Here is a 27201-nt window from a genome sequence, read left to right as displayed (position 1 = left end):
GTTTAGTTTTAGAGACGACGCGTGATGATTGGTTAGCCTTAGGGGATGTTATCAGGGTAAGCCAATAGGAGGCAGAGTAGGGGCGGGTCGGCTCCTGGCTTGAGCGATATAAAATTGAAACAAAAAAAAGTTTGAGCCTTGTTCGGCACGCCGCTCGCTCATGCCGGAAAAAGCCGAAGAGCTGTTCTCCACGTATTTCCCCACATGATCTTTTTCAATAATAAGTTGTTGATTAGAATTGTCTCCAGTCAGTCCCACTCACCGGGCTGAGACACTTTATCCCCATCTACTAACATAACAACAGCAGCTCCAGCGTTTCCTATGGAGGGCAAATAAAAAAGAGCCCCCTGAGGTTTTAACTTTATTTGCATGAAGCACACTTGCAGCCTTCTATTTATAGTTGACCAAGACTAATCCAACCGGTGAGCCTGGTGTGCGCTGCTGTGTTCTGTCAATATTTACACCTCAATGATTCGAAGATTTCCCTGAAGATGAACTCAGAATTGATGTTATTTAAATGACCATTCATTTGCAATCTTCACCTGTATAAATGCGTTTTGTCAGGCCATGTTATACGTGTCTATAGAATATATAGAATGTCCCATTATATTATGGCAACCAAGTAAATGAGAATCATCCTTTCCCAGATCCAATGTTATTCATTTGTCTGATTTAACTGAGACTTATGTGTGAATGTATACTGTGTGTGTGTGTGTGTGTGTGTGTGTGTGTGTAGATAAGATACATTCATATAATCCAGCTGCAGAGAATGGCACATTTTATGTTTGTTTGTTTTTTATTCAAAGATTCTATTTAAATACAAAACTAATGTGAGAAAAGACAGAAACAGACTTGCTCTCCATGTGAGATAATAAACAACCGCTCAAACATACAGTATATGATGGTTACACACACACAAATATATATATATTAAAAAAAAGTTGACACTATCCATGTAATGATAACATTGTTGTTGTTACATGACTAAGGCATTTACTGGAAAGGTAAATATTACCTTATGTGGGACAGGAAACACAGTTCCTTCTAATATTTGAAAGGGAACTCACATTCTCCTCAGCAGGAAGAACATATCATTGTATTATTACACCTGGTTAGATTCAGCGCTTGGAATTAGAAACACAGAAGTAGACTTTTCATCTGCAGACATCGACTATTCAACAATTTACAATATATGTATATGTATATATTCATTCTTCCCACATGATCCCATGTAGGCAGATTTGATTAACAAATAGAACAGTTGAATTCTTGTTCAAAATCAACTTTGATTAATCAGTATGTTTTTTCTGCATTTATGTATCTCACTGGGCAAGACAGGCAAATAAGAATCACTATGTTTTAACTACTTGAGTATTTTTGAACACTTTGGGGTTTAGGCAAATCAAGACAGTGGATATGACACTGAAAAACATCAGAGACACCGTCCAATCTCGTAGTCTCTACAGGACAGAGGACATTGTCCTGAAAATCCAGATACCTGAAACCTTCCAGAAACGAGAAGCACTTAGCCATGGGTCTGCTTCTCAATGAAGGGCCATACCAGCTGACCTTGAAGGTTCATTATTCTCCTTTGAAAGATAAAAACCCTTTTAACCAAATCCATTGGCTTAATCAGAAAACACAGTTCCTTCACTTGTCATCTTATAGTATTGCAGTTGCTTGATAACAATTGGTTGTAACCTCTGACAGAAAAAAAGGGGACTTCTCAGCATCTACAAGGATTAGTCAAACCTGGAGTCAGGGGACGGCTTGAGAAAGATCATAGAGTCCGAAACTCTATCTGCTGATTATTTACTTGACTTTTTTTACTAATGCTTTTTGTTAAAGGAAGTTTGACTGTGTAATTCTGGTACTGGCTAAAGGTAAAAACAAAATTTTATTCAAAAGCCTGTCCCATTTAAAATCAAAGTAAATGTTCGATTATAACTGCTTTATCATTGGAAACATGATCTTTATATGTGTTGCATGAAATATTATCTGCAAATGTACCACCTGAGCTCATGTCTATATTGTCCTGATAATCAATCTGGTACCAAATCACACTTGGGGAACACCCAAATAGATGGTTGTGAAATCTAAAGAAAAATATGAACCTGTAAAATAGAGCACGACCAGTTTAATATAGTGACATTACTGAAGCTGCTGAGGAAAACCTAGTATATCATTGGGCTCTATAGAGTAAGTGATATACTGGCCTAAACCTTATGTCTCCATTGTGAGCATGACTGAGAAGAAGAAGAAGAAGAAGAAGAAGGGAATGTGGGGCTTGTAGAGAATCCTGTTGTGGCCTGACGGAAGGGGAAGTGAACAGCACTGGATTTTCCCAGTTCTTCTCACATGGTTTCACTCAGTTTTATGGTCACTGCTTTCACCTCTGAGTACTCAGCCAACGCGTACTCTCCACTAAGACGACAGAGAAAACACGGGGTTGGTTAGTTAAGGAATAAAAAGTCAGGTATCCAGGTATCCGAGAAAAATATAAAACACAAAGTAACGAAGGTGGTTCTTACAGCTCTCGTCCAATGCCTGACATCTTACACCCTCCAAAGGGTGTCTGGGCGTGAAGGGCATTATAGCAGTTTATCCTCAAGACAGAAAGAGAGAGAGAGAGAGAGAAAGAGAGATTATTATTCCTGTCTATGGCCCCAGTACATTCTGGTTCTATGCCAATATAACCTGACTTCATCCTTTGTGTTATAATTACTATGCCAACCAGAGGCCTTTGTCTCTTGGACCCGTTGGGGCACATATGTGGATCGACAGATCTTAGGCTACATCCACACTAATCCCTTCCACTGTAGAAAAATGAAGGCAAAATATCCTGGATGTGGGTATTGTCATCTTGCGCTGCAGACATCATTTGGAGTCAGAGTCTGTGCAGACACCATATGGAGCTTACACTGATACACACATTTAACCAATCATGCTGTGAATCATGAGGGTTCTTGTGTTTTTTATGGCAACAAATAACTAATGAAATCAAGCTGTAGTGTAGTCAGAAATTACTTATATGACAGAAATAGTCATATTAGTCTCTGGCTTCATTTTAGGAGCTGTCATGTTGTAAGTGTGTTTTATATACAGGACAGACATGGTCCACACTAATACGTTTCTGTTTTAAAACACTCTTATCCAAAGGACGATGTTTGCTAGAATTTAGACAATTTACCTTTAAAAGAGATGCTTTCAAAACTATAATGTATCAGTATGTATATAGCCTTTAGGCAAACATCTTATTGTTTATCTGTGCATAAATTCTGTTTGATACATAATTAAGTCATGGCCTTAAATGCAACTTTAGATTTTATTCTAATTGTTAGGCTGTTGTTGTTGTTGCTTGAGTTTGTTGTTTCGTCGTAGCTGATTAAAGGATTGATTACATAGATAATTAGGCCTTGACATAAGACAACTACATGCTCTTAAATCCTTTGAGTGAAGATATTATGTAAATATGTATAAGAGAAATTGTTTGAGCAAGAAAGGATCGTTAAACAATTTTGTCAATCATGTATAATGGTCATTCAGCAGGTGCAGCAGCCCCTCACAACACCGGTAGTACTGGATCAGTCTATGTCTTAATGAATAATGACGAGGGAAATAAAAGCCTGTCCCTTGGTGTCAGGACAGTGAGCAGGGACTTACCACACAGTGCCAGTCTCCAGGGCTGCAGACACAGACAGAGCTCTGTCCATGCTTGTTGTGAAGACTGCTGACACCAGGCCATATTGTGAGCTGTTTGCTCTCTCTATGGCCTCCTGCTGGCTCTTAAAGCTGAATATACACTGCACTGGACCAAAGATCTGAGAGGGCAGAGAAATCAGCAGAGACCAGTCACACATACAGAGAAGTGAGTCCCACTGTGCATTTAAAGTCATCTGTTGCTATGTTTAGTCTCTTAATGACATCTATAAGAATGAATATGTAATATAACGTGTTTCTGGTAGTGTAAGCTTGTCTTTTCTCAGGTTGAAAACTTCAGGCAGACTGCAAAATGCACAAAATATTAAATATAATGAAGGCGTCAGTCTGAAATCTCAGACACTGACACCTTCCCCTCCTTGTGTATGTCAGCTTCATTTGTAATGTACTGAAATAAATAACCTCTTCCTTGGCGATGCGCATGTGGTCTTTGACCCCTGTGAAGATGGTGGGTTGAATGAAGAGGCTCTTGTCACCCACAGCGGCTCCTCCATACTCCAGTTTGGCTCCCTCCTTCTTTCCACTCTCAATCAGATCCATTATCTTGTCAAACTGCTTTCGGTCAATCTGAAGTCAGCATCAGGCAGACAGGTAGACAAGGGAAGGATAAACTTAAATAATATGACACAATGATAAAGAGACAATCGCCAAAATTAGCACACACCAGTTTAGCCAGCTACACCATATGCTGAGCACATAACAAAATGTGGCTCTAGTGAGTGCTGGTGAATCGATGTTACTTTGTATAAGTGGTTGCTGCTCATTACAGTGACCACTGACTTTATTTGGAGTTATTCAGTCTTAAAAGAAGGTGAGAGAAATGCACGAGAATTACTGGGTGTAACTTTTTTTTTAAATAAGCTTCAATGTGGGTCAACAGTAGCAGCATCTAGCACGTTTACTGGTTTTTGCTCACTCTCACTGCTTTCATAGCATTTATTTCTCCAGATATCCACGGAATATTACCGGGCCTGCCCCAAACAGCTCAGAGGCACAGGACAGACTTGCTTATAAACATACAGCCATGTTCTGGACATCTACTGAGATGAAGATATTCACGTCCTGCAAAAACACTGGGCCAGTGGTGCTGCTCTTAATTAGACATGGGGACAACAGCATTGTTCTTGTAAATGTCAGATTAAACGCCCCACCCCAATTTAAGTTTACAGCTGCTTCGTATTTGAGTACTGGTTCTTGTGGAACGGCCTCCCACACAGCATCTGACACAAGTCTGAGCAGACCTATTAAACACATGAGAGCGTTTAGAAGCTAAATAGCCATATATTTACCTCAGTAGTCGGTAGAAAACAAAATCAGAGCTAAAATGTCGTGTCAACTTCAAAGGTGTCATTTCCACAACTTGTTTTCACTGCCCCCAAATGTTGTAAAAAAAAAAAACTGTCATTGCAGGCAGGCCTTGTTGATTTGTATTCTGTGATGCTCTGTGTGTTCCTACCTGTGGCCCATGTGATGTCTGGGGGTCTAGCGGGTCTCCTATGACAATCTTCTTGGCCTTTTCTATGCTGCAACGTAGAAACTCTTCATAAATACTTTCCTCCACAAAGACTCGTGATGCGGCCGTGCAGCACTGACCCTGGTTATAAAAAGCTCCCTTCTGGGTTTCCTCCACAGCCAGCTGCACTGCAGACACACATGCACAAACACATAAGATAAGAGCCACAATAACATTTCAGGAAACATTTTGCAGGACAAAGTTACACTTTTTCATGCTCAGCACCAACCACCAACCCTGACCCTGTTCTGTGTTTGGGGTATGTGGTGAGTTGGTTGTAAGGTTGTAATTTAAATGTTTTGTATCCTCTAAGTATTATTTCCTTCTGCTTGACCACTCAAAGTGCTTTGCAGTACAGTTGCCACTACACACATTCATACAGTGCATCTATTAGCAGCAGTTATATTGTTTTATGAGGGGCAATTCAGGTTTCGGCATCTTGCCCAAGGACACTTTGGCATGCAGATGGGGAAGACTGGGGATCGAACTGCTGACCTTCTGGTTGGAGGAAGACCGCTCTAGCCCTCAGCTACCGCTGTATGCAATCACTTAAGTATATTAAGATTAAGATTAAGATTCCTCTTTGTGGTCCCACACACAGCATGCAACATGCAAACATAGGGAAATTTGACCTCTGTATTTAACCCATCCGTGTGAACGGAGCACACACGGAACACACGGAACACAATCCACACAGAGAACACACACGGAACAGTGGGCAGCCATGAAGGTGCCCGGGGAGCAATTGGGGGGTTCAGTCGCTATGGATGTGCTACTGTCATGAAAACAGCCGATAAAACAAATGATCATAGCTGTCCTATTGACAATTAAGATGTATTGATTGATTTACTTCAACTGATGCACGCAAGAAAAAACAACAGGGTTAGGGTTAGTGAACTGCACTTTGAATTAAATGATTATTTTCTACCGAGCTAACATAAACTAGTAGAGACTGAAATGCAGAAGAACTGAAGCTGACAGTTTCTTTATTACCTGCTCCATGTTTGCTTGTCTGTCTGCCTCATTGATAGCAGGATTACGCAAAAGCTACTGGACAGATTGTGACAAAACTTGGTGCAAGAATCTGGTATGTCACAAGGAAGTACTGATACAATTTGATGCAATTTTTTTTACTTTGGGGCACATTCAGGGGTCTGGCATCTGTAATAGTGCACAAATTGATTTCATTGAAAGTGACGACTGGGCCTTGGTGGAGGTAAGTGATTTGCCATTCTAGTTTTAGATGCATTTATAAAGAAAGATTGCAAAGGCTTTTAGACTTGGACAGTTTGAGCTGTTTCTCAATGCAACTGGAAATGAACGACAGGCCAACTACATCTCTAATTTCAATTAAAATGTTTTGGTCAATATTTCTGTTGCTACTTTTCTCATCTGGGCACAGGGTGACATCACCATTCTTAATCCCACCTTCACTGCTCTGAGTGACTCATTTATGTTTTATTAGTTCTTTTTCTCTTTTTTTTTTTTTTTTTTTACTGGGGAAACAGCTTTCAATAAGCACAACATCAGAACTAGTGGAGTCTCTACAACATGTGGACAATCAATCAGAGATTGGGAACCAGACTATTAAACCCTCTCATATTCCCAGAAAAAAATTACTGAGTGAATTCTCAGTAACACTTGGGGATAGAGGAAATCATACTAGAGTCACGATATGACTCTAACTCAGGCTGAAATGATCAAAACATAATGTTTGCATTGATTGCTCCATTTCATATTGAAGCTAAGATAATCCTTGATTTGTCCCACAACAGGGAGATTTGTTGTGTTACAGCATCATAGAGGACATTCAAAAAATAGACAGATCATAAAAAGGAATCTCAAGAAAACATTCACTGTGAATGCAAGGAAATATAAAAATATGAATGAAATAATAGTGAGCAGAATATACACAGTGCTAAGAAAGAGAAACAAAGAACCAGTTAACTTACAGTTACAGTCAGCAAACACTATGCAGGGGTTCTTCCCTCCCAGCTCCAGAGTCACTCTCTTCAGATTACTTCTGGCTGCTGCTTCTTTGACCAGCTGGCCAACCTGTACATATAATGGTGTACAGGAGTTAGGGGTCAAATCTTAATGCACTATGGGTAATACAGACAAAAAAATCTCAATAATTAGTAACATAACCACAGCGTCTTTAGAGGTAAGTGTTAATGCTGGTGTCTGTTCTACTGAATGTAAATATTACTTTCGGGCTTCTTTGGTGGTGGGTCAACTATCCCTTGAAACACTTTCTGGAGCTGCACCTTAATTTTGTTGTATGTTGTACAATGACAATAAAGTTTCTATTCTATTCTAAAATTGAAAATGAGCTTGTGCTAAAACTCAAGAGTTAAGGGGTGTTTTGTGGGTATTGCTATGCCCCACCACAAGAGGGCAGTAACACGTTGATGATGGGTCATGATGGGTTACTGCACAAATACCACACAATTACAGCTTCCTGGCAATGGCAACTACAGCTTAGCAGCAAGATGAGTGACAATGACAAAACTGAAGGTATTAGTGTAAAGAAGTCATTCTAGCAAATCCATTCACTACTGTGGCCATCAGTATTGGACCAGTTAGTCACCACAAAAGTGCTGCAGCATGTAAGCAGGGACTGAAATCAGACTTCTTGATGGTTATGGAACTATGGAGTTGGATTCTAAGGGCTGTCTTACACAGACACTGCAGCTGCTTCAACTTGCTTTTAATGAAAAAGTTAATGCGGTTGACTCACCAACTTACCAACCCAACCAAATTTGAATAAATAGATTCATCATATAAATATTCACTTAGAATTCACCAGAATAGTATCTAAGCTTTACTTTTACATGCACATACCTCAGTAGAACCAGTGAAGGCCACTTTGTCAATGTTCATGTGGCGGGCTATTGCAGCTCCTGCTGTGGGACCAAACCCTGGAACAATGTTTACAACTCCAGGAGGAAAGCCCGCCTGAAATGACAACACAGAGTAATGATAATGTTAGGAATCAGCAGTGATTTAATGTCTCAGCAGCAAAAGATGGGGTTAAAAGATATTAGCCACATATTAAAGCACATGTGGTGGTCATGTTTCAAATAAGTCATCCATTTCCCCATTCGCTTTGGTGATAGTTCAGTAATTCTGTTTTGTTAAGAACATTATGTGAAATGTTACTATGGTTGACAATTATTTGTGTGTTGGCACTAACGGTGCAGTTATGGCTAGAAAAAGAAATGGCCTCTGGGAGTTTACTGTTCAGGTTCAGATTTTCTCCCCTGCTGGGTACAGTCATTAGCAAAACATAAGAGAGGCAGAGCAGTCTCATCACCAAGAAACATGATTTTCTTTAAGAATACAGGCCCAGAATCTCTTTAGGAAGAGGGCTATATGACTAAACCTCTCTCAGGCCACAGCTTGGATCAATCCCATTGTACATGTTGAGCCTAACATCAGACCTCTTTGATGAGTGATCCAATGTGGAGGGCCGTGAGGGGGGTCTGCTCTGCTGGCTTGATGACCACAGTGTTTCCACAGCTCAGGGCCGGTGCGATCTTCCACGTGAACATCAGTAGAGGAAAATTCCACTGGCATAGACAAAAAGAACAAAGGTAAGTCAACTGCCAAAACTTTTTCAAACGTGTGTTCACTATTAGATGACACAGAAATGAGTGTTAAAGTGTGCCACAGTGGGTGAGATAGTCATTGTCATTCTATCCTTCACACAACAATGACTGTTGAAAGAGCTTCTAGGTCTTAGATACCACCAGGTTATATTACAGGATTTTTTTAAATGACATGACATGATAGCAGTTGTGTTATTTAAACAATCAGTGGAGTTAGTGGATATTTACAGCTAAAACTTAGACATAAAACAAATACTGTGATAGTAGTATCCCTAATACCCTAAATAGTATCAAAACAATTTTGAGAAATATCCCATGAAGAATAAAATCCTTTATTTATTCAGGGATGTTTTTCCTAACTTGCTGACCACTGAGGAGCTTCACCAGAGCAGACAAGAGTAGTAAGAGTCTTGCTACGTGGCACTGCTATTCCACTTTCCCTGCAGCACCAGGATGAGAATACGGAACCTCATAGTCACAAACCTGCTTCTCTTACCTCTAGGCCAGCACTGCACTAATTTGAATGTGAAGAATGTGAAGCAGAAAACAACTCAGAACAAACTACAATACACTATACCAACATTGTACATGTGCAAAATGTGTCTCCACAAAAACTCCAACAGTGTGAGGTGTGGGATTTGTAACCATACAAAAATAACAACCTGACATTAAGCAGTTGGAGGGCTACTTTTATGTATTTAAAAATGTATTTATTCTGAATATGTAACTCTGTTACATGTATACTGTTATTCCCCAAAACGTAACACCCACTTTATGAGTGGAATCTGGCCAAATGTGTGGCGATGTGACAAAATGCAGGGTTCTCTCCCTTGCCTTCCATTTGTCATACACATACTTTCCTCACATTTTATGATTACAATCAAAAGCACACCATTAATGTGTTCTAGCAGAGACAAAGTATGGGACATAATTGCCATTGGCATCCTGCTTCTCTCAATGATTGTAAGGTTTTGTCCTGTCTTGCCCAAAGGACTGATGGGGTGTCCAGTGGTCTGAGTCTTTCTTGGTATATCACATTTTAGGTGTTGTGCACCTTTCAGGCCACAAAAGTACAGGGCATACTAACATGATGAGGAAGCAATATGCTACATTATCTTCTCAAATATAACGTTTTAGGCTAAATAAACCTGATAGCTTTTGAAATAAGAATAGTTTTGACTCAATTTACTGTAAGTGTTGCAGTTGTGTGTGTATCACTTTAACAAGACTATATGAAAACCAGTTGTTTTACAAAATCACCTAAAGACCCTCTCCAATACAAATCCAGTTTCTAACCCCATTAACAAGGTAGCTTGACTCATCATGAGCAAAATATTCAAAACCATGGCTGACAATTTCCATAAAAAAGATTCAAACGGCCTGCGTTTCTTCCTTCTTATAACCAATGAACAACTTACAGTGAAACCTCTCATACTGCTTATTTGACCAATGAGTGGAGAAGCCAGAAAAGTTCATTATTATTATATTGAAATGAAAATGTAACATTAGCAACACATTAATGGCTGTTTGATAACATGGTCAAGCTGAATACTCAATACATTTCACACGTTTCCAACAAAGAGAGTGAACAACTACAGCTGCTGAATGGAGAGCATACAGCTAGTGACAGCAGCAACACAGAAAGCAGATGATATTGTGTTTGATGAGCAAATTAGTTGAAGGTAAGAGAGGAGGTGTGGTTGGAGATAGAGGCCGTGAGAATTTTCATATTCATAGATCAGTGATTACTTAATGAACCAAAGGTGTAGAGTTACATTCTGCTCTGCCACTCAGAGACAATCAGTTCCTTGCTTACAAGACAGCACTCCTGACTCCCTTCTCTGGAAAGTTAGTAATATTCACCCAAAAAATAGCCAGCTCTGCTCCTGGACAGTCTGTGGCGGTACTTGGTTACACTGATACATAATGTCCCAGACGTTCTTAATCGGATTCAGGCCGGGGGAACGTGAGGGCCAGTCAATGGCATCAATGCCTTCGTCACCCAGGAACTAACTACTTATTCTCTTGCAACGCACATGAGGCCGGGTATTCTCCTGCATGTGTCGCTCAAGTGTTCTCTTAATTTTTTGGAGCAGTGTGTATGTAGCTACTACTTTGCCCCTGATAACGTAATATAAACTGATTGAACCAGTTCAGTTTGAAAGAGTACCAGCTAATGAGGAAACTTCAATGATCGCCCAGCCAATAGTGTCATCAAAAACTCAACTCACTCGACATAGAGGACCATCATTGGTCCAGCCAAAAAGCAAAAGTCTACCAACTCCTGCATCTTGTATCATGACAGCTATGAACATTACCTGGAGACAAATTGATTTATTCAAGTCAACAAACAAAACACTAGCAGACACAACAGTGTTAACCAAAGTTAAGACAAAGTCATGCAGGCAGGCAGCATGAATAAACAGGCTAACTAGCAGGGATTCTACTGTCTGACTCTGCAACATGAACAAATATGGCAAACCATGAAGGCACCAGGGGTTCTCTTTGGCCCATAGGCTTCAGTTCGACATGTATGAAAAGTATCAATGGCAGCAAAAATATGCAAGAGCTAGTACGAGGAGCTGCCAAGACCAGCTGAATATATGATTTTGAAGTACTGAGTGTGAAAAGCTATAGTAAGCCCCAAGGGGAAAACATGATCAGTCCGTTACCACCCACACTGATTAAAGCTCAGCTTTGTCACTCAGTTTCCAGATGAGCTTTAAGGTTTATCACAGAATGCCTCCATTTATATGGCTGGCAGTAAGTCTGATGGCGTATAAAAGCTATTTAGGCAGAAGAAGGCGTAAAGTTATGTCACGTTGGACTTAGGACTGCAAACACAGGCAATGCACTGCATGCAGTGTGTGCAGACCCCCGTACACACTTAATGTAAAAGTATCAGTTGATTCATTGTTGGCCAGCACTTATGTATGCAGTAATGTAGGCATTGTACCGGAAAGTGATGGTGATGAGAGAGCCGGCAAAGCCTGTTTACAAGGGTCTAATCCTCACACTGGCCTCACATCAGACTGGCCTTTTTTTCAGGGTGGGAGTAGAAATGTCTGTTTGATATTGAGAGAAAGTACTTGAGATGATTCAGGCATCTGAAGAGGACACCTCCTAGATGCATTTCTTCTGAGTTTTCTTAGAAGGAGTCCATGGAGCAGACACAGAAAACACTGAGGAGATTTTAAATCTAATCTGGCCTGAGACCATCTTGGGAGAGATATTTGGCAGGGGTGTAACAATTCTGAAACCAGAACACACACTATAATTGCGACACCGGATGAAGTAACAAGGATACCTTTTGGTATGAACCACCACATGACTAAAAACCGAGGTCCAAACCAAGGAGTTTGGAGAATCATTACACATTAACATGTTTCCTTGACTAATTTGCTGCCACCGATGGATAAAGTGTGTAAAGTGGATGGGTTGATGTTACAGGTGATCACATTACCACAAACTAATTGCTTTACAGAGAACCTGGCTTTGGATAGCCATTTGAAGTGCTGGGCCACAGTAGTGACCTGTTTTATCCAGTCGGAAACTGGCCTGGGCTATGTGGCTACTTAAACAAAGCAATAGGCAGGTGTAAGTTCTAGATAATTCTAATTGTAAAACACACAAATGTGTATGGAAGAATGTGGGGCTGTAGGATTCAAATTTTAAACCTGACACATGTATTAAAGTTTGTTATGTAACTGTGACTTATCTATAACTGCAGCAGTCTCCAATGGAAATAATAATAAGCAGCAAACACCAAGGCTAATAACGCAAATAACACACGCATCATTAGTGCTTTGGTTTTTCCAGTTAAATCCACTTTATCACTTGGATGTTGGTCTGGAGAAAATATACAAGACAATAAAATGAGTTATAAATCATTAGGACTGGGGATGAATAAACAAAATAAACAAATCTGGAAAAAGAGGTAATTAATTTTCCAGTTGCTCATTTCCTTGTTGGAACCCAGTGGACAAGTAATTGGGCACTCAAACCCAAATTAGACAGCAATATTTGTGAGTGCTGCATGTTTATTGTTTAGGCATTGTTAACTTTTACAACACTTTGGAAACACTCAGCACCATTAAGGGATCTTGGGATCACCAGTCGGGAGAAAGGTTTCCTGTTTTCCTCTGACAATGACTCATGCGGTGTGAGTGCCAGCAGTACTTTCAGTAATTACACAACGTTCTTCAGTATAAATTTCACTTTTATGATATAATCTCCCATGTCAAACAACAGCCGTTTTGTTCCTTTGTTGCCAAAGCAACATTAGAGGTTACAGGCTTATGTTCAAAGACAAAAACTGAATGGCTGTATTCTGTCACGATGTCGAAATTACACTCATGTGTCTACGACAAAGTGAAACTTGATAGGGTGAAACACCAAACACTACCCCACCCTAAATCTGATGAAGTTATTATCAAAAGAAGAAAAAACATATATTCCAGTGGGTGAAAGTAAATCCAAGCAGCACAGGATTGAGACTGTGTGTTCCTGTAAGAACAGCCCTAAAGGGATTAGCAGAGACAAGGTCATGTTAAGGGAGAGCAAAGATTAAGATAAGGTTTCTGGTACGCACGGTTTCATTTCATCCTCTCATGCACACAGGGCTTTTCAAATAAGTGCAGTTGTCTTACCAGCACAACATATTCATGATCCGTGCTTTTATAGAAAGTGAAGCTCAGTCTGCAGAGGTTCCAATTAAGCCTTGATGTAGTTCAGAGAAAGCCAGAGATGTTAGCAGTGTTTATAATAGAGCCATTCACTCAAAACTGTAATCTGGTGACATCTTGTCTCAAAGCATAAAAAAAACTATGTGAAAGGAACATATGTTCCTGTCAGAGAAGATTTTATCTCCAGAACATGAATTGATTAACGGAGCTGGGTATGGCGCAGCATTGCCGCTAATTTGCCCCAGTGGACAATTGTGGTACAGCAACAATAACTCAATCCAAAAAGAATTGTCCAGATAGATATCAGTCAAACCCCTGAGAGGACACAACCTGCACACAAGATCAATTATGATTCAATATAGCATCTGGAATAGTGACTCCAAGGCAAAAAAAAGAAAAAGCACAGCAACTTCAAATCTTTTTTAACATCCGTAGCAGGACAAGCAACAGAAGACTGGCCTTAACTGTTATGGCTAAAAATAGATGTCAATTAGATGATACTGAAGTGGAATTAATCTCAGATCTCAGAACAGTTTTTCGCCCAATAAAGGATCTGACTGTCAGTTTGCCATTTAGTAATTTACAACCCCATCTGTGATATATTAGCCCTATGAGACAAATGGGATTTGTGAATATGGGCTATACAAGTAAAATTTGATTGATTGATTTTATTGTGTGTCAATGTCTACAACACAACCTCTCATCCTCAATTCATCTTTATTCCAGAACTGAAAATGCAGCTGACTGATGTGTGTGCTGGACACAAACAATGTTTTGAAGTAAGGCATCACTTTGGATATGTGGACAGATGATTACTTACAGAATCAGTTATCTCTGTCACTTTTCATTACAGTGACTGATTAAGCAAGTGCTTTGCACAATATATTACATTATGCGATCCCATGATGCATACAGTCTGGATAAGTTTAAAAGTAACTGTAGCTCATGTGTTTCATTTTAATTTTTTTGTTTTGTACATTATTATAACAATTCAATGTATTTAATCAGATTTAAAACAACTTAGTTTAGAATTATCAGTCATCTGCCATCCTGCTTTCTAAACATCTCCATCTGCAGTGGTGGGATGTAACAGAATACACATACTTTGTTACTGTACTTACGTACACTCTTCATGTATCTCTATTTTACTCAAGTGGATTTATTTTTTGATACTTTTTTTTTCTAATAGTAATCAATAAAGAGAGGGGAAATGATGCACTGATCCAATATTTGAACCAGCAGCAGCATTGAAACATGAAATAGATTTGGAAGAGGCAACTGCTGACACTCAGCCATTACCTAATATCAGAACACAAAGTGTTTTCAGTGGCATCCTCTGCAGCATTCCTTAATAATATGACAGAGGCTGTAGTTTCCTTGTGTTTAACCAAATATACAGTAGACACAGTTAATGATGTAGATACCTTCCAGTGTCTTCAGTGATCTTATCTTCAGAGCACAAATCTGCATAAACTCACTGAACCCAGCCGTTGAAGCCAAACTCTTTGACATGTGTTAAAATGACAAGCAAGCAATTTCCCCATTCTCACAGTCTTTGTGTCAAGCAAACCTTCCAAGACCAATCAATGGATGTATTCAACATTGGATCATGATTCATGGCATCCCTGTCATTCCTGTGAGACCTGGATATGCCAAACAGATTCTCCTATTTCTGCTGCAGCTTTTTGGACCTAATGCTTCATATTCTCTGGAGGTACCTACAGTATCTCTGAACTGATCCACAGAGATGAAACAGAAGACAGCCAGCAGCACTGACAGAGACCTTGATGACACACTCAAACACACAAATAGATACAGGGAGCTAAAACGAGGTTGGCATCATAATAGTGTGTGGATTCTTTGTACTTAAAACTGGATACTGTTCAATGTTCGGATTTATAAAGCATAATTACTGCGAACAGGTGGTATTTAGGGCTGCATGATGTATCGAAAAATTTCCATCATGTGTACACATGTAAACTCGGTAAAAACAACAGAATTTGTAAGTTTAGTCAATGTATGGAGATCATGCATACACACACACACACGTTTGTACCTCTATCTTAGTGAGGACACTCACTGACATAATGCATTCCCTATGCCTAACCCTAACCCTTCACATAACCATAACCTAAACCTAACTCTAACCCTAAAACCAAGTCTTAGCACTCGCTTGAAGTAAGTGACTCGCTAGCCCATTGAAAAAGTGAGGACATTCCAAAAATGTCCTCACTCTGCTTACAAAGATTTAAGCACACACACACACACACACACACACACACACACACACACACACACACACACACACACACACACACACACACACACACACACACACACACACACACACACACACACAGCATATAGCCCCAAATATTATGTGTCAGCTCATTCCATTTACCATATGCAATCAGTGTATATGGGCCTCATTCAATTCTCAGATAAATCCTTTTCACACTAAGTCCAAGACATCTAGACAGTAATCTGATTTCATGTTCAACATTATTGTTCATAAATTGAAACCAGATCCCCGCTGGACTTACAGGAATGATGGCTCCACAGACGCCAACAGGCTCGTGTTTAGTTAAACACATGAAGCTTTCATCTGTAACAAAGGGAACAACACAGAGACAGAACAATCAGTCTGATGCATTACATTGTAGGTTCCACTCTTAGAGATCACAATCAGTGGGTGTGTGTGGGTTTGATGAATAATGTGCTCTGCTTCACCTGTAGCTAGACTGAACAGTCTGCACAGTGGGGGGGGGGGTTCGCAAAACCATGGCCGAGTTATTCTCGGAACCACAACCAAGTGTTTATTACTGTAACCATGATGACTCAGGTTCATTTTCACCCAAACCAAGAAGTTTCCAAACCTGAACTATAATACTGCCTCATCATAATGTGCAATCTTGATGTGGCACTGCGTGGAAAGATGCTGTCATACAATTTGGAGGACCTATTTGTCCTATTGACCTTTTTCTTAAACTGAAATATTTACGAATGATGATTAAAGTAAAAATATTTCTGTAAAGGAAGGAAAGGTTATTTACCATTTTAAAAATTAAAACAGCATCCAACAGCTGTGTCTATATAAAGATACAGTGGAGTAACAGTGTCACAAGCAGTGAGTGAAGTCCTACACCCTCTGTGTGTGTTGTGATCTCTGCTCTTTCACTCGGCCCAGGCACACGTTCATGATAGTGCATGTGAGTCCCTCCCTGTGAAGCTGTTTGAAACGCTTTCATTCTAAAAGCAAGATGGCTCCTGCTCCGATCAGCCGTGACAAATAAAAAGACACCCAGGTGGACCCACTTCTCACCCCTTGTTCACTGTGGTATATTTTAAGAACACACACACACACTGTAAACACATCTGTCACCCGCCATGCCCCTAACCCTAAACTACAGATGAGACGTGACAGATCCATCCTATCATGTTTGTTGTTGTCATTAGCTCTCCTTTACACAGGAGAACCATATTCAGATGTGCTTCTGGTTGTACGCTTAGGGGTCTCATTCATTGGGCTTTCCAATACCCATAGTTTGTATGAGTAACAACATGCTGAGACCTGGAAGAGCGAGAGGAGGTGTGGCTCATGACGCATTTGTTTGGTGGTAATGAATATCATATCTATAACCTCTAAACAAAATCAGTTGAGTTAAAGATAAAACAATGTTCAGAGGGTTTTTCTAGTTTTGCAGCTGTCAGGCACATTTTAAGCTTATTAATCGGTGTCATGTATACATTTCCTTTACATGATTGCTTGATTACACTGTGCTCTATTACTTTAACTGAACTGCAACTGCAATATATCTCTTGTATCGTTAGGCTGGTTTTGCTTTAATCCTATCCCACCTGTACTAATAGTGAGATCAATACCCCGTGTGTATGGTACAAGGACGTGTCAGGGGCTCAGCGAACTGACCTTCTCTAGTTTCCTGTGTGGCTGATCACAGACTGGGTGTCTCCCCACAACAGGACTCGTCTCCTCATTTAAAGCATGTTGCTACCAGCCAGTAACACAAGATTCACAAGAAGCTTGTCAGCAGTTAGTTTGTGCTCATCCACACTGAAAAGTTTCACTACATATTTGAGTGAGTTGAAGTTTGTGGTAATTTAATGAGCTTTGGGTCCACTGCCATGTTTGTTATGTATTCTATGTTCATATTCTATATACATACTTCATATTTACAACCAAGTATTAGGGCCACTTAAAGGGGAAGAAAAATCAAAGATAAAGTTGTAATATTACGAGAATAAAGGCGTAATTTTTAGGCTACGTGTGATTTTAGAGGGGGAGTATCAGAAGATACATCGTCTGCATTAAACCTACTCTAGTAAAAGTTACACAGAAAAAAAAAAAAAGAGCAGAGTCTGGTATATATGTTATATATTTATAACAATGTTTTATCACTTTTTGCTGTTTGGCTTTGATTGATTTTACTGATGAAGATACTAGGGTTTGTTCTTAAGGCTTGAGTACTCCGGCTCTGTTTGTGTCTTCGACTTGTTACAAGTTGCGTGAAACTAAAGGTTCTGATTTCAGTCAAACTAAACTGCTGCAAATTGCTGTTCTGTGAGGGTGAGCAGGAAGTGAAAATGTTCATTTCTGTGGAAAAGAAAATGAAAGCAGCCTCTTATTGTGTATGTATACGCAGGGATTCAGCCACTGTCAGCACATTTAATACCAGTGGCCGAATCCTCTGGTGAGAAGAATAAATGGAATGAAAAGTGAAAATATTTCCAATCTATCTTGAGTGGTGTGTTGCAATTAGTTTGTTTTTTTCTCTGTCTCAATCTGTCAACTGGCTGGATCACTACAATGTTGACTGGAAATTCAATTGTACCGTTAAATTGCTTTATCTTTGCTTTGTCTTTATTTCTAATACTTTTACTTTTATTATATTTTATTGAATTAAATAATTCAGAATGAAGAATATGGTTTTAGCCAATATTAATGTTTCTACCACATAACAGTCATTAAACTGTTCTGTCTTGTCCATGTTTACTTTGGCTTCACCTGCATGAAATGAAACTCAAACTAGTTGTTTCACAGCAGTAGCTCTCTCACTATGGCATGTTTGTCAAGCTCATATTAGACTCAGCATTGTATTCAGTGTATTCAGCCCACAATCATGCACTTTTCTGTTATGTGAGACAACTCCAGTATAAAACTGGGGATTACTGGCTGAGTGGCTGCTGGTTGGGAGATGACTGAGCCAACGCTGATTGTTAATCCTCACAGACTGTTGCACCTCACTGATCACTATCTCACTCTCTTCCTCTTCCTTTTGTCCCGCCATGCCGTGCAGCTCTCACCACCCCATTGGGATCTAATCGGGAGGAAAAGGCAAGCGTGTTTTGTCTATCTGCTGTCCTGCAGAGGCGGACGAGAAGCAAAGTAGTCTGTGACAAGAGGGGGGAAGTATTAAGAGTTTGAATGCGATACCACCCAGGGCTGAGGGCAATTACTGAGCCATGACAAGTCACTTGCTCTATAGTAATTAACTTGTTTCCCAATGGTGCACTTGTTACAGATTCCCTGTAACATGCAAAAAACCTGGAAACCCGTCATAAATCATCATACAAATTATCTTGTGCTACTCTTAATTATCTAGATTTATTCATGTGGAAAAATGTTGCATGACTTTGTGTGGAGCTTGTTTAAAAAATATAATATGTGTATGTGGGTGTATAGAACATGCAGTCTTTGTGGCTAAAAGAGAAAATGCACTGGTCAAACCCTTTCCGGTACTACACATGATCTCTCACTGCGTTGTTGGCCATTCACAGATTGCAGGTGATGTTTGTCGAATTCCTGCAGGTTAAAAGCAGATGACGCCCACTCACCCACGGGCAGACTCTTGCCATGAATCTTGTCAGCCCAGCCTGCGTAGTAACGAAGGGTTTTGATGCTGCCGTCCAGATCAATGAAGAAGGACTGCAGGAAAGGTTTCCCAGTGTCCAGAGTCTCCAGGGTCTGAGGAATCAGGAAGACAGAAGAAACAAAGGAATGTGTCCCTGTAACTGCACAGTAGATGAGGCAGGGGTGTCAGAAAAGACACAATATTTTCAGGGCGTTCTTTGTTAATGGATGAGAGTTTTTCTTGTTATCTCAAAAGATGAAGCATTGTATGCTTTTCACCTCACTACGGAATATCTGATTTCTTTTACTCGACCTCCTCATATTGTTGGAATACAATACAAGACATTTAAATTATAGTCCGATAAAGCTTGGAGCACATGAAAGTACTAGTTACCTAAGATACACTGAGGATGGAGGTGTTGATGCAATTTTGTTGTCAATCGAAATAGGTGTAAAAAGGCAATCTCTAGGTTTCAACAAAAGTATGCAAGCAATAGAAAGACAGACAGATTCGACCTTCCTTTAGATTTTCCTATATTCTACTTCTTCAAAGTCTTTTGGTTGTTTGCTGTTTCTCTGGGTGACATTAGTATTGAGCAAATTTAATAAATCATATTGACCCTTTAATAATTATTCAGAATCTTTGGGAGCTTCCAGGCCCACTCTTGCACAGTTGCCCATAGAGTTACTATTGGCCATCTACAAACAGTTTTATTACTGGGACTGGACGGTTCCAGATATAATAACAATTCCTGCTATGGTGGTGAAATAATTTAGGGCCTGAACAAAGGCAGTGAGTTGTATGAGGGTGAAGCCACTGGCAAGGCAGTTTCTATGAGGAGCCAAGGGTGGTGCTGTAGGATTTCAGCCACAGTTGTCCACTGCCATGTACAGTGGCAACAGGCCAATTTGAGCATGTAAAACTGAGATGACAATTATATTACATAATAATGAATATGTCTGAATGTGTCAGACGTGATTTATGATGTATTGTGTAGCCTGCTCATTTCCACCATGTTTGCTGGAGTTACTTTAATTTCATTGTGAAAGGAGAACAAAGAAGAAGTGAGGCTCTGAAACCACTGCACCTTCAAAAGGCCTGAATCTGGACCTTATTTCCTCAAACATATCTGGGACTTTAGTGTAATTAGCCTTAGCCTGCACACTAGCACTCCAGAGCATGTTTGCAATCAGCAGTCACATGCAATCTGGTATTATTACTTCACTCACATCTGTAAGAGCTCATTTACAGATCTAAGTCTTAACTGCAACCTGGCAGCAAAACAGAGTGAGAAGGCACAGCAACAGGGATCTCACTCCAAACAATATCTGGAGGAGAGGGAACGCAACATCCAGCAGTCATCACGAGCAGAGGGTGGGGTCACAGTGTCATGATGTCACGCTATATTATAGACCAGTCCCATGTGAATACGTCAATGTAATTACAGCACATGGACAGCTGCAGGAAAATCCCATAGTTTTGTTGCTCATGAAACAGTAATTGCCTCCCTTACTGAGATCTATTGTGAAATGAATGAATGAATCTCAAGCACATATGACACTGGAAAAGGGAAACTGCTGTCACAGCCTGTTATTGTAATTCCTTAACGATTAATGATTCAGTAAAGATAATGAAATGTGGTTTGTGGTTTATGGCATAAAACAGTTATAATTAAATATTTAAAAATATATTTAATGGTCTTCAAATATGGTGCGGTGAGTAACTCCATTATTTTAATTTTTTTCAAAGTTCCAGTAAGCAGGATTAAGGGTCGGATGGCAGAAATAAATGCAATATTCATAATGATAAGAGTAAATTCACCTGAAAATACTAATCACAATCCCCCTCGATGGTGTCCATCATGTTTCTACGCTGGCCCAGAATGGAAAAAGCAAACACTGACTCTGGAGAGGGCCTCTCACATTATTACATTAGTTAAAACTGCTATAGATTATTTTACACACTTGGAATTGGAGGGTGAGACGAGGGGCATTTGTTGGTGCAATTGTGCAACTTCATTGCTTGATGCACAAACTCTTTCAAACTGGTTATTTACCTCCAGATTGTTTCACTAAAGTAGCGCCAACAAGATTACAGAGAACAGATATCTGTCAAATATCAAAATTAATGTGCCATTCATCTACTCCTCAAACCCATTATATTTTCAAGAACCCAACCAAACCCTATTTTATTTGGGCCTGTTCTAAGTCAGGCTGAAAAAAGTTGCTGTATGTGTAGAGTGATCAGCCGTCTACAGAACACACTACATTGATTTTGCCTAGAAGTTACTGGGTGTGAGCCCACCGCCAGCAGGAGTCGGTCCCTCTCTATCAAGTCGGCCAGTTTGAGCAGCAGCCTCCCGCGGCTGGACGCATCCATTCTCCGCCACGGAGAGCCTCTCTGCATGGCCACCTTGGCTGCCTCCACCGCCTTGTCCACATCTTCCTGGGTAGGAAGACACGTGTTGTATGTATCATAAAGACTGCCACAGGCTACAATAAACAATATGACAAATGAACATGCATGGATGCCCACAGAGTGACTTTTACTAAAGTTTCATGGTCAGTTTTCAGTTCTTAACTAGGCTTTTATTAGAGGAAGTGGAAACAGTATAAGAGAAGGAAAGTGGTTGTAATCATTACAGGCTTACAATTATTGTAAAATAGATTGTTTTGGTGCCCATGTTACCTTTCTTTATCAAAACTGTCCTGAACTGTGCAGCAATAAGGCAAACCTCATTGTGAAATATATTTTGTGGATATAAAACTACTGTCGATAATATGGTGACCTCATATGGTATAAACATTTGTATTTGTGTAGTTAAGTCCTTATCTTGTGCTATATTTCAAAACAGATATTTAAATGAAGTTTGTCAGGAGAAAATATATTACAGAAATCAACTAATTTAGAGCCAAAGCAGTCAATAATGTTATTTTAAGTATTATTCACCAGTAAAGTCTGTAGGCTATTATTATTAGTATTCTAATTCTTATATTATTATTATTATTATTATATTAAAGAAAGCCTGGAGAAGAGCAGTTGCAATGGATGCTGTCTTACTTTGTCGGCCTCTTCCACGTCGCAGAGTTTGACACCTGTCGCCGGGTTGAAGGTGGGGAACGTCCTCCCTGCGCAGGATGCGTGCCACTCATTGTCGATAAAAATCTGTGGAGCGTGTTTGATGGCACGTGATTTTCAAAAGTAGAACACCTGGACTGTCCACACTGAGCCCACCACCATGCCTTACCTTGGTGTGAGTGATGTCCTGGACTGGGACAGGCTGAGGCAGTGCAGGGATTCCTTCAGTCACTCCGTTCTCTGTTATTCCGTTCTGTGCCATCCTGAGGTCACCTCTCAGTCTGCTCCGCGAGTCCGACGCTGTCAACGCGTCCTCTGGATTTATTCACAAGATCGTGGAACTCCTCCCTCCTCACGCAGCAGCCGAGTAGAGCCCAGCTCCGCCCCTATCAAGTATCAGGAGTCCTTATCTGAGAGGGAGACTGGAGCATTCACTGCAGACATGCTCATCACCTCCATCATATGTATCACATATGTATCACATATGTCTCATGTCCATCATATGTATCATGTTCATCATATGTATCATAAGTTTCATGTTCATCATATGTTTCATGTCCATCATATGTTTCATGTCCATCATATGTTTCATGTCCATCATATGTATCATAAGTTTCATGTTCATCATGTTCATCATATTTATCATATGAGTCATGTTCGTCATGTTCCTCATATGTATCATATGTATCATGTGTTTCATGTTCATCACATTTATTATGTTCATCATATGTATTATATGTATCAAATGTTTCATGTTCATCATATTTATCATATGTATCATGTCCATCATATGCATCATGTGTATCATATGTTTTATGTTTATTATATGTAACATATGTGTCATGTCATCACCCTGCACGTGCCCTTGGGTGGAGGCTTATGTGTTCAGTGATTGCAGTGTTTCTGTTGTGTGCGTGCAAATGTGATCGTGGCTCCAGAGGAGGATATCAGAGGACAATCAGTTCAAAAACATGATGTAAATTATTCTGTTTTGAGTCCAAATTAATGTCGGGGTTTCTGGACATTGTTTTTTCTGTTGTTTTATGACGTTTGAAGAATTAATCACCATTTACTTCAATTGTAATCGATTTGGAAGCAGCACTGTTTACCCCTGAAACTCCAAAAGTGTTTTGTGGACTCAAACACTTCACCCACCCCTCCAAAAGCACATAAGTGTATAGATATTAAGTGAATTTTCTGTGACCTATCCCTTAATGCTTAGATTTAGCTTTGATTAAGACGCTGTACAGACCTGGTATTAACATCCACCCTCAGTGATATGATGACAAGAAGACAGCTCTTAATTCAAGCATGAAGGTGTCCATTCAGATCCAGTCCAACAGCTCACATTCAGAGGTCTGGGTTAGGCCACATTGTTTTATAAGAGTGGCCACAAATGTGTCCCGGGCCACATTGAGGTATCTCATCAGCTGACGTCCTCTGACGCGCCACAGTTTCAAAATAAACCAAAGGAATTTTGAATTGTGTTGATTTATTTGTGGACACCACCATAATATCAACACTGACTGACTACCACACGTTGATTTTCTTTAGTAAAATCCTTATTTGATTTGTTCAGCCCATCCTGTCCCTACTTTCTCCACCCCCCTCTCTCTCTCTGACTCTGTCTCTCTCTCTCTCTCATGGACCACTCTTGAACTGGCAAAACACAACATCACTGGGTCTTTGTGGACAGAAATGATGCACATGTTTATTTGCAAATAGAATGGTGAAGTGAGATCCATTCACATGGGGTTACTCTATTGGTTTATAGGTGACAACGGACCAACTTAGAGCTGTCCACTTTTGACGGAATGACCTGAGAAATGTAAATACCGGATCTGAACAGGGCCAGAGAGATATCTTGAAGAGCGAAGGGAGAGTCAAGAGTAAGATTTCACAGCTGAATTCTTTGGCTGCGTCCACGGGTCCAGGCAATGAAAGTAATTAGAGTGAATTCATTCTCCTGCACAGTATTTACATCGCAACACAGCAGCTTTGATCTGCTTCTGCTGCTTTGAATCGGACTGACTGCAGGCTGCTCATCAACCTTGCAAAGGTGTTATCAGTTGTGATGTTCCTCGCAAAGTTGGTTTTTGCACCTGGACCTGGTGAAGTTGAATGGAGCTGAACACATGCAAACAAACGCTTTTGTTCTTGGGGACAAAGCTGCTTGCTTGCTCCAGACTTGCACTCATGCACAGGCTGCTATTGTTTCCCCTTCATCGGTTCTTGTCACCCTTTATGTCAAAGTTTAATTAGGACAACGGGCTTTCACAGGCTCATTTCTCACTTCAGCAAGTTTCTAACACTTTCTAATGAGAGAGAGAGTCAAAGGGAATGACTGAGCGGAGAGGAGAGAGACCCAGAGAGAGAAAGAGAGGGGGGGTGGATAGGGAGTGCGTATGTGTACATGTGTGTGTGTGTTTGTTAGTGTCTCTGTGTGTGGCAACATGAAATGCAAAACGTGGGCTCATGCAAATCATCAGGAACCTGCTCAGACGAGTTGTTTTCTCAAACAGTTGAGGGATTAGCTGCAAGTGAACAGACTCTTTGTAAACAACAGTGATTTTTTAAAATCATTAAAACATCAATTCAGATATTTTAAATTGTTCTTACATTTAACAAATACCATGGAAAGCCCCAAACTCAAGCTGACTGTTTTGCACTGAAGATGTAAATATGAAATGCCTTACCTGTTTATTTCATTAAGTAAAAAAAAAAAAAAATGTCATCAAAATAATTTTTGGGAATTATTAATATAAAAAAGCCACCGATGCACTGGTTCAGTTTCATTGTATCAGGTGATTGAGAAGTCCATCGTCCAGGCAAGTTTCATGTTTGGGTTGATTTATTTTCATGCAAACATACATGTGTTCCTCCTGCCTCTTCAGACACTAACACACCTGTTACCTTTATTTAGAATGTGTGTGCATAGTTAATGGTTGTATTTATATAGCACACACATTCATACAGTGCATCTAGAGTAGCACTATTATTATTGTTATTATGTTATATTATTATGAGGGGCAATTCGGGGCTTTGGCATGCAGATGGGAAGACTGGGAATTGAACTTCTGACCTTCTGTTTGGAGGACGACCGCTCTACCCCTCAGCCACAGCCACCCATAGTGCTTACAAACACAATAACAAATAATAAACCTCAAACTAATGACATAGCTCCTCCATACGTATATATAGTTTTATTTCTTCAATTGATTATTGTCAAATGTCATTGAAAGAGAAAGAATTAATGCAGTTGGAGCTCCCGTGAATATTGCAGGCAGCAGGATGGTGTATGTGGGATTGAAATTAAGTTAGTTCAGGCAGCCAACTCAAGCTGCACTGCTCCAATCCTGTGACAAACCTCACTCTCCTCAATCATCTCTAATACACACCCACCTTATAAGGCAGTCTTTTTAAGCCGAGAACATTTCCCATCACTCCCTAATGTTGGGTTGGCTCTCAAAACTGGTGGTTGGCAATCCTGGAAAATCTGGCAAGAGAAGTCTACAATTCGAAAATATTCAACTGTTCAATTCAATTCAATTCAATTTTATTTGTATAGCGCCAAATCATAATATACATTATCTCAAGGCACTTTACATAGAAGGTCAGGACCTAACTATCATCTCTACTTCAGAGATGAATGTCTCCCCAGCAGAAAACTCTGGTCATGGGCAGTAAGAGCATGGGCAGTGTGCAGAGACAGTTTAGCCAGCCGATCATCTCATTCAGTTGATGACATGATTGGTGTTTACTACAGTCCTGCGAACGACTAAAAAGCCAGAAAGTTTACACACAGTAGTCTGCAAACATATGAAAAACCAACAGCTAAGCTGCAGGTGCAGTAATACAACAATACTGACAGTCTTCAAAACAATTGTGTTGAAGTGCAATGAAAACGGCGTATGCAGCTTCCATTTTTTTTTAAATGGTTGCTGAAATAAAAGAATGAAAGTAAAGCAGTTTAATAAAGTGATTTATTACACAAGCTTTTTAAACTCAGCCGAAAGTATGGAGTGAAAATGACTGTACTTTACTTTTCTCTGTCAGTTTTAGGGACAGACTCTTACACCAGTCATCACATCAGGGTTAAAGTATTTTTTTTAAATAAATGATTATTATACTCCTATACTTCCCTGTCAACAGATATATTGACTAAATTAAAAATCTAAATATCAGGTCAGGAGATTAGACTTAAGTGTCTACCCTCCCTCCCTTCGAGTCTCCTGCACAGTGGTGAGCACTAGAGCTGTGGACATTTCCTGATTCTTAGATGCATCACGACGCGGACGACTCTGCATCGATGCAGAAATAAAACAATCATGTTATTTTCAGCTATGTCCTGCCACTTAATAATTCCAACCATCGCTGCTTCAGGACAGATGCACATTAAAGGTCCTGTCATGTTCTGTGTCAGAGTCTCTGTTGGAGTCTGTTTCCTCACTGTTTTAACTTCTTTGTTGCAGAAGAAGTGACGCCCCATTTATCCAGGAACATAAATATGCATTCATCAGGTTTTAATAAAGATCAGTTCTAAGTGTGAGGATTAGAAAACATCAGAGGAGAAGAATCTGTTGCTGACCAGCGGAGTAATACACCTCAGTGCAGTGGAGTTGCTAAGGGGGGGCCAGGTGGGGCCAGCTTGATACAGTAAAGGCTATAATCAGAGTTTTATCCTTTTAAGCCTGAGGTGCAGCACACCTCTAAACTGAATGAAT

The 27201-nt window shown here is 40.0% G+C and overlaps 1 protein-coding gene across 1 annotated transcript; it reads right to left on the bottom strand.

The window, feature by feature from the left end:
* Positions 1–777: 777 nt before the first annotated feature.
* Positions 778–22805, bottom strand: aldh1a3 (aldehyde dehydrogenase 1 family, member A3). Its single transcript, XM_020079612.2, has 13 exons — positions 22647–22805; positions 22460–22564; positions 21704–21844; positions 19383–19512; positions 16073–16134; positions 8677–8805; positions 8078–8191; positions 7186–7288; positions 5177–5361; positions 4123–4287; positions 3664–3821; positions 2532–2606; positions 778–2424 (listed from the first exon to the last, which is right to left on the bottom strand). The coding sequence occupies exons 1-13, from the start codon at positions 22737–22739 to the stop codon at positions 2355–2357; spliced, it is 1530 nt and encodes a 509-aa protein (XP_019935171.1). The 5' UTR covers positions 22740–22805; the 3' UTR covers positions 778–2354.
* Positions 22806–27201: the final 4396 nt, after the last annotated feature.

The sequence above is a fragment of the Paralichthys olivaceus genome, chromosome 1, assembly GCF_024713975.1.
Source record: "Paralichthys olivaceus isolate ysfri-2021 chromosome 1, ASM2471397v2, whole genome shotgun sequence".
Taxonomy (NCBI): Eukaryota; Metazoa; Chordata; class Actinopteri; order Pleuronectiformes; family Paralichthyidae; genus Paralichthys; species Paralichthys olivaceus.
This window is presented reverse-complemented; position numbering and strand designations above follow the sequence as displayed.

Bases quoted from the DNA above. Each gene is read 5' to 3' on its own strand.
- aldh1a3 (XM_020079612.2), bottom strand. From the start codon at position 22,739: ATGGCACAGAACGGAATAACAGAGAACGGAGTGACTGAAGGAATCCCT. The intron at 21,845-22,459 runs GTAAGACAGCAT...CTTCCTACCCAG, and splicing joins ACGTGGAAGAGGCCGACAAA to GAAGATGTGGACAAGGCGGT. The intron at 7,289-8,077 runs GTATGTGCATGT...TTATATGTACAG, and splicing joins CCTTCACTGGTTCTACTGAG to GTTGGCCAGCTGGTCAAAGA.